The following is a 13,451-nucleotide window of genomic DNA, read 5'->3' as shown; positions in this document are numbered from 1 at the left end:
TAGGGCTGGGCAATATGGACAAAACCAAATCTCATGATGTTTTTGACAAAATACCTTAATAGTGCTAACTGTGACAATATGACAAGATGTGACAGGATGACTGGTGTTGCTTTTTAATGATATTTACACACAAGATATTTTTAGTAAACACTGAGTTGTGTGGCAGGTAGCAGGTAAAGGCACATAATAAAACAGCAAGAACAGCCCAGTAAGGTCAGAAAATTGTATCCTTTTGAAATGCAGCCTCTTGCAACACTTAGGCCATATTACAATATCCAAAATCCCAGATGATATCTGTAATGTCAATACACGGCCCAGTCCGAGATGGAACTGCAATCTATGCTCATCTGCGTGTATGTCTCTCTATTGATCTATCTTTTCATGTGTGCTTGGTTTTTATCCTACCTGTGCTCGAAGTGGGCGTGGCGGCAGAGGGCATGGGGGTGAAGAGGAAGCGTTGGACCTGGCCGTTGGGCAGCGCCGCCTGCATGAGCTGCTGGCCGGGTCCTGGGATGACGGTGACACCCTGAGGGATGACCTGCAGCTGGCCAGTGGTCTGACCCTGGCCCTGGATCATCACAGTCAGACCCTGCTGGGGACCGCCAACACCACTGTTGCCCCCGCTGCCGGCCTGCCGGTCCACCGCCGACTGCTGCTGCTGCTTCTGTGGGAGAAAGGACAGAAAGAGGAAACTGAGTTCATAGGTGGACAAATCACACTACAAGTTCCTTTCCTGTAAATATCCTTCCATCTCATCCAGAGTTCCGTGGGGAACTTGGGTAGCTTTGTAGCTGCAGACAGTAACATAATGAATGATAATGATAATCAAATAATGAAAGTATGAATAACAACAAGATAATGCAACAAATTATTACATTAGAGTACTGCCACAGCTCTCACTTTAAGCTTTGGCATTTCAAAATCACATATTTACAACCAGCAGGTTTGTTTTCCTCGGCACTGGAACAAAAATAATACATCCAATAATTCAATAATTGACTGTCAGTTTTGGGGAACGCAGGACATCTCATGACCTGGCAGAACTTTGTCAGATTTCTCTGAAATTTGTCCTGCGTCACAACAACTCCATTTTTAAAAAACAAAGGGAAAGTACACTACAAACAGGGGTGAAAATACTAGACAATGCAGTTATAAATGTTTAGTCTTGGAGGTTTCAGCGTCTCCTTCACGAACCTGCGTGAGCTGGGTGAGCTGTGCCAGGGTGAGTTTCACCTGGCTTTGGCCCTGCTGTGCCCGTGGCGTGCCGGGCGTTGTCTGGCCCGGGGTCTGGCCCGGTGTGGTGGGGCTGGCTGCCCCCTGGCCAGCGACCGTGGTGGCAGGGCTGGCACCAGAAATCGTCGTGGAAACAGCCTGGCCTCGGATGAGCTGGGTCACCACCTGCTGTCCACCCTGACCTGGGAGGGGAAAAGGTGTACAGACACGGTTAAGTAAATGTAAAGAAACAGGATGTTCATGCAGATATAAAGAACCAGTGAACCCACTCATCAGCAGCATGTTTTCAGACACACCCACTGATTGATAGGAAAACGTAACAAAAAAATGTATCATCGCCACTTGAAAAGGATTTGGAATGGATTTTGACGGCATTGTAATAAATAAATCACTCAACATCCACCTGCAAATTAATGTAAGCTTCAGAAAGACTCTTGTTACCTTGCTGGACCACAAGAGGTGTTCGGAGTATCGTCTTGCCCAGAGATCCTGCCTGCTGAATCGGGGTTCGGATCACCGTCATCCCTGGACGGATCTGGCCACCAGCCGCCAGAACCTAAAAAAAAAAAGAAACCCAAAACACCTTTGTCCTATACTGTTTGTAAGATGATGTGGTAAAAAAGGTCAGAGGTCACAGGAGAGGGTCAGCTACAAAACAGCATCCTTGGATGTATTGTAGTATAAATTATGTGCTTTTATAGCACATGCTCAATATACTGTAGAAAATGATGCAAAACAAAAAGAGCAGTCATGTTGCTAAAAAAAACAATGTAAAAAGCAAATGCAACAGGGCAAGTTGTAAATACAGTACAAACTATGGGGATAGGATCTAGACAATAGAACAAAGGGTGGAGTTAGTAGAAGGAAAGCAGGACTATAATTCTGACCACAACTGCAGATTATCATTAGTACTGCTATTAAATATCAACGAGAATGAAATCCTGACACCATGAGGAAACCATGAGTCCCATCCCTGAAGATGACAGAGAGCGGGGTAAAATCAGAACAGGGCGGCTGTACCTGCTGCTGGGAGCCTGGGGCGTTGGGCCTGATGTTGAGGGTGGTGGTTCGGGGCTGGAATGTGGTGTAGGTCTGGGCACCGCTGGCCGTACTAGACGGGATGATACCAAGTACCTTCTGCTGAATCACACCTGGAGAGAGAGGGTGGAGAGAGAGTTCAGCGGGTAAAGAAATGAGGAGAGAAGGGGGGAGGGGGCAACGACTACGTTTGAGTGGAGCCGACATTTGTTCAGGTCAAACGATGAATCAATACTACGAGAGAGAAGTACGCAGAGAAATGACACGAGAGAGATGAGAGAAAAGGCCACAGAGGATTGAGTGGTTTAAAAAGAGGAACGGAGAAACAAAAAAAGGAGAAATATTGCCAGAAAATGTGGTGAAATGTTTGGAGATTAAAGAAATGGATAGGGAACAAGATCAGTGACAATTTATATTGTGTAAAACTGCTTGTCACAGTATCTTAAAAAAAACAAACATATTTTTTGTGTGAATTTATATACATGTACATTTTATATAAACTGTCATTTTCTTCTACACAGGAAAAGGCAGGGTGCCGCACCAACTAAGTGATATTCTGAATGATGAATTATGTCATCTACTCTCCATTTTTTTTTCTACAACAACTCATCCACCAACATATTTTGAAAAGCTACAAATAAAAAAAAAATCCATAATTTGATTAGTGATACTAAGCAGTGACTAAAAGGTTGCATGCTACAAATGAGTGGTTGTATTGACACCACTCAATACATTATTTGTTGGCTTCCCTCCTTGCAAAGTCTCCAGCCTTTGATCGTAACCACGGTAAATATTAGTTGAGCAGGTAAACAAAATCTTCAAAGGCACACTGAAAGCTTAGCTGGTTTTGCCCCCAACATACCTGAACCCCCTCATAAATTATGCATGAATTCAGATCCTACTTTTTCATTTAATTCTGACAAAGGGGACGTTTCATATTTGTGCACCGGGGCCCTGCGTCTATTCAAGCTCACGTGAAGCCGGTGGCAGAAACGGAAACGCTCTCTAAGCTGTGAGAGTGTTGCTCTTTTTCCCCTGCTACTGCTGCTTTCTTGCTGCGGTTTTTCGACCGCAATCGAGGAGGTAAACCTATACATCAAGGGTTTCCCTCTTCAAACACGGACGTTAAGCCCGGTCGTAAGACCTGGGGAGTTGCTCCTCTGGTCACACACATCAAACACTAATTTCTATGGACTGGCTGTTTGGAGAGGTCGGGGAGTTGGGAGCCCGGCGAGTGGAGTGGTATACTTCCATTCAAAAAGAAGAGGGGAAAAAAAGGAAAAGCGGAATCCCTCCATAGAGGGTTACCTGTCTGGGGAGGCAGACCTCAGGGTAAACTTGTTTTCCTGTTTAACTTCCTTAAGCCCTTCCAAAACAAACAAGGCACCCAACAGTCATGCTGGATAAATACATGTCCATTAGATGGTTACACTCCACCTGAACTCAGTTTATCCTTCAAAGTAGCTTCATATGTAAGAAAAATCACTTTCTTTGTATCCTCTCTTTGTATCTCTGTTATGGGTGTGATATAGGTTTATACCCGTACAAATACAGACTGTATCCCAGTTGAGAGAAATGTGGATGCCACGCAGAAGTTTTGTTACTTTCCAGAGAACTTTTCAATGTGATATTTATCCATCATCCATGGTTTGAAATGGCACATTTTAAAAACACAAATTCAATTTTAGTGTAGACAAGAAGCATGCAAGCACAAAATAATTTTTCAGTGCTGAAGGTGACCTCAGTGATCCAAACGAGAGCTGTCAGCGGCTTTGATGGAGAATCTCAACAAAACAGACCACCTCTACTAGGTGTTGTGCAATATTCGTCATCCAATAATATGACAAGACCACAGACAGGGCCAGGTGGTGTTCAGTCCGAACCATCACCTCATCCGCTGGGTCAATATTGACTTTTAAAAACGTAGCTACCTAAAGCTAGCGCAATTCAAAAGCAGTCTGGATTTAGAACCTCAGACTACACAAGTCTGCCGTCCCAAACCATCCAACCAAAACAGCTCTCTATTAGATTACCATGCCGACAGGACACAAACCGACATGATGTGCCACTCCAAAATGAGCCGCTGACTCACAGGGTTGGCACATGGCGGGCACCACAATGGGCTTGGTGCGCAGCAGGCTGCCACAGTGGACCAAAAACACAGTGAAGTGAGGGAGTGGCTGCGTCTGAAATGGTAGTGCCTATTGTATTTGCGGCAACTGGAACCAGAAGCAACATGAGCCTACTTACAAGTACTATCCCAGTACAGTTGTTGGGTTTCACTGTAGCTCAGCACTGAGGTTCAGGATGTCAAATCTCAACTTCTCTTCTACCTATCCCTCCTCTCCTGTCACTGTCTGCTTAGGACAGCGGGTGACGTTTCACCCAAATGTAGGCCAAAAAAGTACCGATAGTGCTCAAATCCATTACTCAATAGGATAAGGTAAAAACAAAACACTCGAGTAAAAGTTAAAGTCCGGCATTTAAAATGTTACATGAATAAAGGAGTATCAGCATCGTTGACTTTGAAACACCAAAAGTAGTCACTGTGAAGAAGGGTTCCTTTCAAATTATTGATGCATTAACATGTAAAGTATTTCAATGTATCTCTCACTGTTCCATATTCTGTTGAATACTCTGATTTATTATGCAGAACATCAAATCTGATGTTCTGCATAATAACTAGTAACGCCAGCCATTAGATAAATGTAGTGCAGTAAAAAGTACAAGATTTCCCTTGTAAATGTAGTGCTGTAAAAGTAAAAAGTCTCACAAACTTGAAATACTCAAGTGCCTGTGTCTCAGAACTGTAGATAAGCACATAAATAGTACTTATCATTAAATAGTACTTAGTCATTTTCCACTTTCCCCACTCTCCTCCTTTGGGTGCAACTGATCTCCACACTGATTTTCCCTACAGTTAGTGAGATACTTGGGAAGTTTTGCTTAAATTTGAATTCTCACAAGGCCACTGTTTTTGTTGTGCTAAGTATAAAACACAAGTGGAAACTATATTTGCCCCCAAGGCATCACTTTATGAAACTTTGGTCCATCGTGTTCTTAAATCAACATCACTGAGCTTTAATTAACGCAACACAAAGAACTACACTGCCCCGATGTCATTACTGAACTCAATATCTCTGGACTGAATGGGACTGGATCAAGGTTTTGGGATTCATAATATATTGTATATCACCATTGTTTTTGGTCTTCAGATAAACAGGTCATCGGCCATCAGATAAACACAGTGCTGTAAAAAGTACAATATTTCGTTCTGAAGTGTACTGCAGTATAAGCATCAACTCTCACAAACTGGAAACACTCTAGTAAAGCTAATTTCCAGCTGTGATGTCTTCTCTGCTGCCTTGGGTGTAACAGATCTCATCGCAGCTTCCCTTACGGGTCCATCCTGTTCTTAAATCAAAATTATTCAGCGTTAACTAATCTAACACAAAGAGAATGTCGACTGAAGAACAAATTCAAACCCAACGACTTTTTTTTTTTTAGTTCTAAATGAAATGAAACTGAGTTTAAATTCATGTTTTACATATCAGTGTTGTTTTTTTTGGTGTGTCTACGTGTGCATGTGATCGCTGGCGCGTAAAGAAAACAGCGCTGCAGTGAATCCGTTACACCGCTAGCCATGTCAAATCTGTGATTGATTCGCATACACAGAAGCGAGGAGCCAATGAGATCAGCATGTGAACATTTGAGGCCTGTAGCTGTCTACGTTGTTAGACTTCAGGAGGGGCTGTCTCCTTGTGTGTTTGGCACACTGACAGAGGCAATCAAGGACAGAGGCATGTCTAATTTGTGTCTAATTTGTAGACTCCAAAATATTTGGGCCTGTGGTAGCTGGCACAAACAACATATTAAATGAGTGAAGACAGGCTACATCCTTCTACAGTACCTTGTGCGTGGTTGGCACACTAAATGACTTAAAATGGCAACCAGTTAAAGAGGCAGATCTAATTTGGATGCTCCAACGTATTTGAAATGTCTCAGCTGTGGGCCTGAGGTGTAGAAAGTGAAAACACAAACACACAGGCTTCCCAAAACGGTGTTGGATGGAAAAGAAAAGGCTATACTTAAGCGGGACTGCTGCACACAGTCTGCCTCCAAGGTGTGACTTATTAAAGCCTGCCATACCTCCTTGTGTAGTTGGCACATTGACTGTGACGATCTTGCTGTTGGCGGGCAGCGGGAGCTTGGCGGTCAGGACTTTTCCCCCCATTGAGGTTCCCGTGATCTGGAAGGTCTGTCCGCCAGATGTTGCCACAGTGGTGACGGTGCCTGTCGCTCCTAATGGTGCAAACCAAAAACACAGCCGTACAATAACCATAATAACACTATCACTCCTGTGATACAAATATTATTGTTGCATTCATTTCAACTGGGAACCTTTTAAAAAGAAACTCTGACATGTGAAAAAGTTCACTGTTACCCAAGTCTGAATTACAAGTTGGAAATTTAGGTATAGTTTAACCTCCAGGTACTCAGATTGCAGCTCAAGTGACGTGAAAGCATGTGATAATGGCAGAAAACAATTTTTTTGTTGTTTACGGTAGGAAATGAACCAATATGAGTGTTTATTTACTATTTTAGGTACTTCCCCTTGAGGTAAAATCTTTTTTTTTTTTTGTCTTGCTGGCATCCATTTCCCCACAGTTGACACTGAATGCAACATTGTTGCAGGTTGGAAATTTACAAGTTGGAAATTCAGAGCTCCGAGTTGAAATGAATGCAGCAAATTGCCACTATTTCTAATGAACTAGGACCACGAGCAGGCTCCCAGTGGTGGTGGCAGTGCCATGGGGCCACCACGTTACTGTGATACTCTGATGAAGGTGAAACACTCTGAAAATATAAAAACATAAAAATGCAAATATCATCTCTCCAAACAGCTTTGCCCTTTGCTGGGGGAAATTATACAGATGACAACCTGGCATGGTTCATCACAGCCAATCAACAAGCACACCATCTGTCTCTAAACAGGCACAGCTGCTGCAGTGAATCAAATGCATGAATGAAGCGGCAGTTACAAATATTCAGACTATGATAACGTGCTAATTGTAAGATAAATATACTACACTAAGCAATCAGGATGATACATAAATTAGGACACAGCAGGCAGGTGGGGAGATTGTTAGGATGCGATGATGCTGCTTCATAAAAAACAGCGCCATTAGCATACATGCATACTAGAGGGTGAATTTAGACAGTGGATGGCATCTGCCTTGTTAACACATGTAATTTATTTTGACATACATTACTCTCACTTCAGGTTAGAATTAAGAAAATATCCTTCCATTGCTCCCCCATGTTAGGTTTCAACAAAAATGGGCAGTGGTTACATTCCCCCTCCTTTTTCGATGTACCTTGCGTGGTCTGACCCTGCTTGACCCAGGAAGCAAACGACTGCTGGAAGTTCTTGTTCTGCTGGAATGTGACGGGGGTTCCCATCTTGGTGGTCAGGACCACCTTGGTGCCGGGGGTGACCTGCCCTGACAGAGAGCCGACGATGACTTTGGGGGTGCTGGCGGGCGTGGCGGGGGTCCCTGACGGAGTAGCGGTAGCCGAGCCTGGTTTCTGCTCCATACGTTTCTGGAAGGGCAGCAAACATGTAAGTCAGTGAATGAATATATAAATAAATAATGAGAAAAATCACTAGAAAAACAAACAAACAAACAAAAAAAACAACACAAAATTTACTGTTGTGGAAAGTAGGAGTGTGACTCTTGCACTTGGTAAAGAAAGATTCATGATTCACTTGTTGGAGATTCAATTTAAGATTTTTTTTTTTTTTTGAGCAATTCAGTTTGATTTGAGTTTATAAACCCTGACTCCATTCAGCACTTTCGCCAACATTTTACATTGATTAAAATAAACCTGTCCAATGAGGCACCACTATCCTTTTTCTTCTGAAATGTTACAACAAAACAAAACATCTCTCTAAAAAATTGACAAAAGACTTGCAATTCACAGTATTTATAGTGGATCACTGCAATTAGATCTTTTTTTTTAAGAATCGTGAACGATTCCACTAAAGTGTTTCATACTAATTCAGGCTGAGGTCAGAGCGATTCATTCATTTCTTTATGTTAGCAGATTGAGTCAACTGAATCGGCAGAATTTATAATTGATGCGTCAGGGTGATCAATGAATTGTTACACCCCTAGTAGAAAGGAAACACATTGCAGTGGTAAAGATTGGGAAGCTTAGGGTTTCAACCATATCATAAACTCAAAATAATGGGATCCATGCCTCTCTCTTTGGCTCTGCATGTTAAAAAAGATTAGTGTAAACCCCTGTGACTGACTGCTGTGACGGAGGGGCGTCCTGTCCAGGAAGCTCCACTGGTACGGCTAAGCTTCTACATCCCACAGAAAAAAGGGGGTAAGCTCCTTGCTTTAAACTTACCACATCCTCTCTTGAAGAAAATTAACTTTTGGGGAAGAAACCCTTACAGAACCAAAACTAAAACCAAACAACTCACCTTGGCCTGCTCTGCAGCCTGGGCTTTCTCTTTCTCCACCCTGGAACAGAGGACCGAAATGAGTCCAAAATCCACATAACACACAGCAGAGACTTTTTTTTTTTTTTTTTTTTTAAACAAGAGATGGTTCATAAAAAAGTAGGAAAAAAGGGGAGAGGTTCTTTGATTTCAAAAGCCCTAAAATGCCTTCATGTACTTTTTCAAATTAGACATGATGTGGGTGATGATGATATGATGTGAATAACAGGGATTGAAATTTAAACACTTTGAGCATTAGTCTGAGTGCGCAATTTGGCTGCTTCCATTTGACCACACTCAAATCTGGCAGGACGGCGCAATTTATTACTGGTTCGGCCAGAAAAATATTTGTTATTGCCTCTTGAGCCAGTAAAACCTCCATCCATAATAATATCTGGATAGCTGACCCGAGGTGCTTTCAAACAGCTATCAGTGAGTTTTATATATGGATTATCAGACCACACGTTTTCATCCCCTGTTTGAGTGGTGACCCATGTGAATCTCTGACCTCTCTGAGAAGGCTCTGATCTCCCAGAGGTCCAGCTCCTCCTCCGCTACCCAGGTCTCAATCACCACTGGGCCAGTCTGCTTGGTGGGCTCGGGCTTCTTAGGCCGCAAGGCACTGGAGCGCAGCCCCTTCCTCTGAGGGGTGTGGGTTTCTGGGATGGAGGACATGTAGATGGATGGATGAAAGTGAAGAACAAAATCGCATTTTGTGTTTGGGTGAGGGAGAGACGGTGAAAGAGAAGAAAAATACAAAGTGAGAGAGAGTACACAAGATGGTGTGCGTGAGTTGGTGTGTGTGTGTGTCTCTGTGTGTGAGCACACATATAGAAAAAACAAGAAAAGAACTAGCTAACTAAATCCATATACTGAGTGAGTAACCCATAGTCTTTCCACATTCATCCCACCCATACAGTACATTTATGTTAAAACTGTCAGCACCATGTGCGTATATAATCCCAAAGCAGGTTTTATTGCTTATTGTTTTAAACTTCTGCTACTGTTATAACCTTCATCTTATTATCTGCTCTTATGCTAAAATCCGACACAGAAAATTAAAGTGCTACTAAAAGCCCAACCAGTACCATTTTCTCTGTTCCAATTACGAACATGTGGGTGGGCTATATGCCGACATGATTCTCTTTTCCTCAGCGGCAAGAAAAAAAACAAAAACACATCTCACCTTTAGGAGTCTCAGGCACCCCGAGGGGGCAGATGATCTTGCGGATGCAGTACTCTGAGCGGATCCCGTAGGGCCCCACGTCGCGCCGCTTGATGATCTCGGTGGTGGTGATCTCAGTGTCTGACGTTTCTGTAGCAATGAGTGGGGATAGGGCTGGGTTGGTATGGCGATGAGGAGGAGAGCCCGAGAAGATGGAGGAAATGCACTCCAAAGTACATAGTACAACAGACTTTACACTGATACGTACCTAGTTGTACCACAATTAGCCTGATGGCGATGTCTTCATACATGTGTTTTTTGGTTTTTTTTGCATGTGTCTGTATATTTTCTCAGGCCAAGATACGGAGATCCCAAATAGAAACCACACTAGCAAGTCAACACTGGCGGAGAATTTAACACCTTAACACCTTTAACACATTTATCACACCTTAGATCATCATGATAGAGTTAATAGACCATTATTAAGGAGAAACAAACTCATCTTAAAAAAAATTAACTATACACAGTATCTGTCATGTACTTTTTGTCCAGTGTTTTTTTCTTTAAATACATACTTACCAGGTTGAAAAAACTTTAAACAGAGCCTCAACATGTTTGGGGATGTAAGTAAAAACACAATAAGCAATAGATTAAAAAGCCCATGTGCATTGGTATAAATGTGTAATATACAGCAGCAGACAAGTGAAAACTCAAGAGGACAGCCAGGGATCAAATTCAAAATTCCAAAATCCCACTTGAAAAGTCACTTGAAATCAGTCCCTAATAAATAATTCAAACAATTCAACCCTCAAAACCCAAACTATTTCATTAACATTTTGTAAACCAGGGTGCTGCTGCTACTTTCATCACAAAAACCACTTCTCCATCCGAACCATTCATCACTTCTTCCCATGTTGCTTCAGCATCAAAAGGCAAATCCAGGGTCAGGCATGATGGACAATTCATTCCTCATCGAGATTTACAGCTCTTGAGAAAATCACTTTCCTTCATTGAACAGTGTATACCTTAAGATTTTGTTTTTCCCATAAATCAACTTTAACTATGAACCTTTACGCCCAAATGCTCACATAACGTCTCTTCTGGCGTTCAGAAAGAAAAACTGCTATCCACTAGATTTGTCAATATGGACTATATGTCAACATCTAATGTAAAATATATAATAACATATTTTATATGTAACACCAGAAATGGTCACAATTCACCACTCTGCCTGACAGGGATTATGGTTTATATTTAAAGTTTAAAGTTTGGCTGCTGCAGTTAGTAAAACCACAAAGCCACTACTGGACTGGACAGCATCTCTACATCATCTTCACCGTGCCAACAGCTATTTGAAACATTATCTGACATCTCAGGTGGGAGGGCAGGGGGGCGAGGGTGGGTTACCTGTGCGCGTGGTGCCAACAGCAGCGGAGGGTTTGACGGCCATGTCGTCCCATCTCAAACAGGCCCACAGGAGCCTCAGCATCAGACTCACGCCGGCCAAAGACCTCACCGTCTGCAGACGATACCTGGATACAATGACAGAGAGAGGCAGGCAGAGTTTAAAGAGTTATTATTCTGTTGCAAGTAAACAGTAAACAACTCTGTGTGTGTGTGTGTGTGTGTGTGTGTGTGTTTTAAAAAATGTGCCAATGTCAGACAGTGTGAACAACAGTATCAACTTAAACAGAAACCAAGGGCAACAGCTAGTGTGGTGGAACTGTAGCAAAGAGGACCAGTAGAAAGCTTCCCATCACGGTATGATGCAGTTTGCTGATGGAGGACAAACGACAGCCGATGACTCGCTCAGCATCACAGAAAACATGCTGGAGCATTTCCTTACATGAGAAAGAGGCAGAGTAAAAACACACTGAGGTTTATATTGACGCTGCTGTCCCCTCATGACCATTTCCATCTAAGAAACACAGCAACTGGTTGCCACCTTTGACATTTCATACTATACAGTGATTCCTTTGAAGTACAGATATTATTTCTGACTACAAAAGGCACAGTCAAACAACAGTTTTAACTCAAAGTTCAAAGTGGAGACTTGTGGACATTTCATTTGGCCTGTTAATTTAATGAGCTGTTTTGAGTGTAAGACTGTTTTGAATTGAGAAATGGCATGACAGGTTGTCATCTTTCAATGAATAATTTCATACATTCATCTCTTTGGGGGGAAATGTTCCTTCCTTCCTTATAACTAAAATCACCGTCCCGACAAAGAACCTGACACTTAGGAATGCTTTACACAGCTCCCTCTCTCTGACCATTTAAAACTTGTTGAATGTCTATAAAAACACGATGAGGACAGGGTGTGGGGGAGGGATATCCCCTTTCCAGTGTGTAACCACAAGCAGGGAAAATATCCCTGGGCTGCAGGGCCAGGTCATTGCGCGATGCGAACATCCTGACACTTCTCCGACCACCAGATGATTCACGTCTGCCTCGGAACTCTGAGGTCCGGTCAAAATAACCGGAGGTCTCTGTGTGACACCGGGCTCTGAGCCATAACACTGCCGAGGGCCAAAGCACGAAAAGCAGACAGAGAGGGGAGAAGACATAACGAACAACAAATCAACAGGACAGGGCAGTGTCATAAACCCAGGAGATGATTTCAGGGTGGACGAAGGGAAATAGCATCCTCCTTGTCACCACAACTTTTATTTTTTTAAACAAATGTCCTTTTTTAAACACTGATTTAAGACAAGTGTGTGGTTAAAAAGCATTTTCTACTAAAACATATTGCCACGTGTGAGAAACTATAAAATCACAAAGCAGGAGAGGCCATATTATAAGACTCTATACCTCAGAAAGAAGGATGAGTGTCTGGCCGAACGTTCACACAATCCACTAATGAACAGAAATTATGTTCTTTTAAATAATAAGTTCTCACAAAAACCTAACGCAGCTAATGCTGCCATCGCAATATCTTGAGTAAATAAATTATAGACATTTTAAAGGTATGTCATACAGCTGTTTCACTCCTATTTATGGAGTACACCATACAATTTTCATATAACTTTAGTTTTTGAAAATTTTTGCCTAGCCAAAAGCTGGGTCTTTCTGCGTTACGTTCACTTTTGTAAAAACGCAAAATGATCCTAGTATGACACAGCAAGAGAAGCAATGAAATCTGTTTTGACTAAAGTTGTATTTCAGCAAAATTTTCGTGTATTTTACTGCCACCTTGCCAGATACTGTGTAATTAGGTGCTGCAAATGAGAAAACCAACGCAAACCAAAGCGATGCTAAACTTTACGACTCCGATTTCTCCTCTTGCTACAAACATATTTTAAGGACTGAGCTCCGACTTCAGTTTCATGTGATCTTGGATTTACATACTTAAGTACATACATACATACACGCACAAATTAAGAAGGAATATGTAGCAGACGCGGCCCCTCAAGACTGGGTGAACTTTTTCTAGCTGGGTGCTCTGCCAAGGACTATAAACCGACTTCCAAAAAACCCTAGAAAAACATGGGGGCGTCTTCT

General features: G+C 42.4%; 1 protein-coding gene across 4 annotated transcripts in view; it reads right to left on the bottom strand.

The window, feature by feature from the left end:
- LOC115374610 (nucleosome-remodeling factor subunit BPTF) overlaps positions 1 to 13,451 on the bottom strand; it is a 62,973-nt gene that overhangs the window by 24,429 nt on the left and 25,093 nt on the right. For all 4 annotated transcript variants that reach the window (XM_030073632.1, XM_030073798.1, XM_030073877.1 and 1 more), the window contains 10 exons: positions 11,358 to 11,482; positions 9,972 to 10,100; positions 9,294 to 9,444; positions 8,768 to 8,807; positions 7,650 to 7,875; positions 6,421 to 6,573; positions 2,254 to 2,384; positions 1,675 to 1,789; positions 1,195 to 1,415; positions 406 to 664 (listed from right to left, as the gene is read on the bottom strand). In XM_030073632.1, the coding sequence (XP_029929492.1) occupies positions 406 to 664; positions 1,195 to 1,415; positions 1,675 to 1,789; positions 2,254 to 2,384; positions 6,421 to 6,573; positions 7,650 to 7,875; positions 8,768 to 8,807; positions 9,294 to 9,444; positions 9,972 to 10,100; positions 11,358 to 11,482 (1,550 nt within the window). The remainder of the gene's footprint in view (positions 1 to 405; positions 665 to 1,194; positions 1,416 to 1,674; positions 1,790 to 2,253; positions 2,385 to 6,420; positions 6,574 to 7,649; positions 7,876 to 8,767; positions 8,808 to 9,293; positions 9,445 to 9,971; positions 10,101 to 11,357; positions 11,483 to 13,451) is intronic.

The sequence above is a fragment of the Myripristis murdjan genome, chromosome 1, assembly GCF_902150065.1.
Source record: "Myripristis murdjan chromosome 1, fMyrMur1.1, whole genome shotgun sequence".
NCBI classification, from domain to species: Eukaryota; Metazoa; Chordata; class Actinopteri; order Holocentriformes; family Holocentridae; genus Myripristis; species Myripristis murdjan.
Note: the sequence above shows the minus strand (reverse complement) of the source record. Positions and strands in the feature narration are given on the sequence as shown.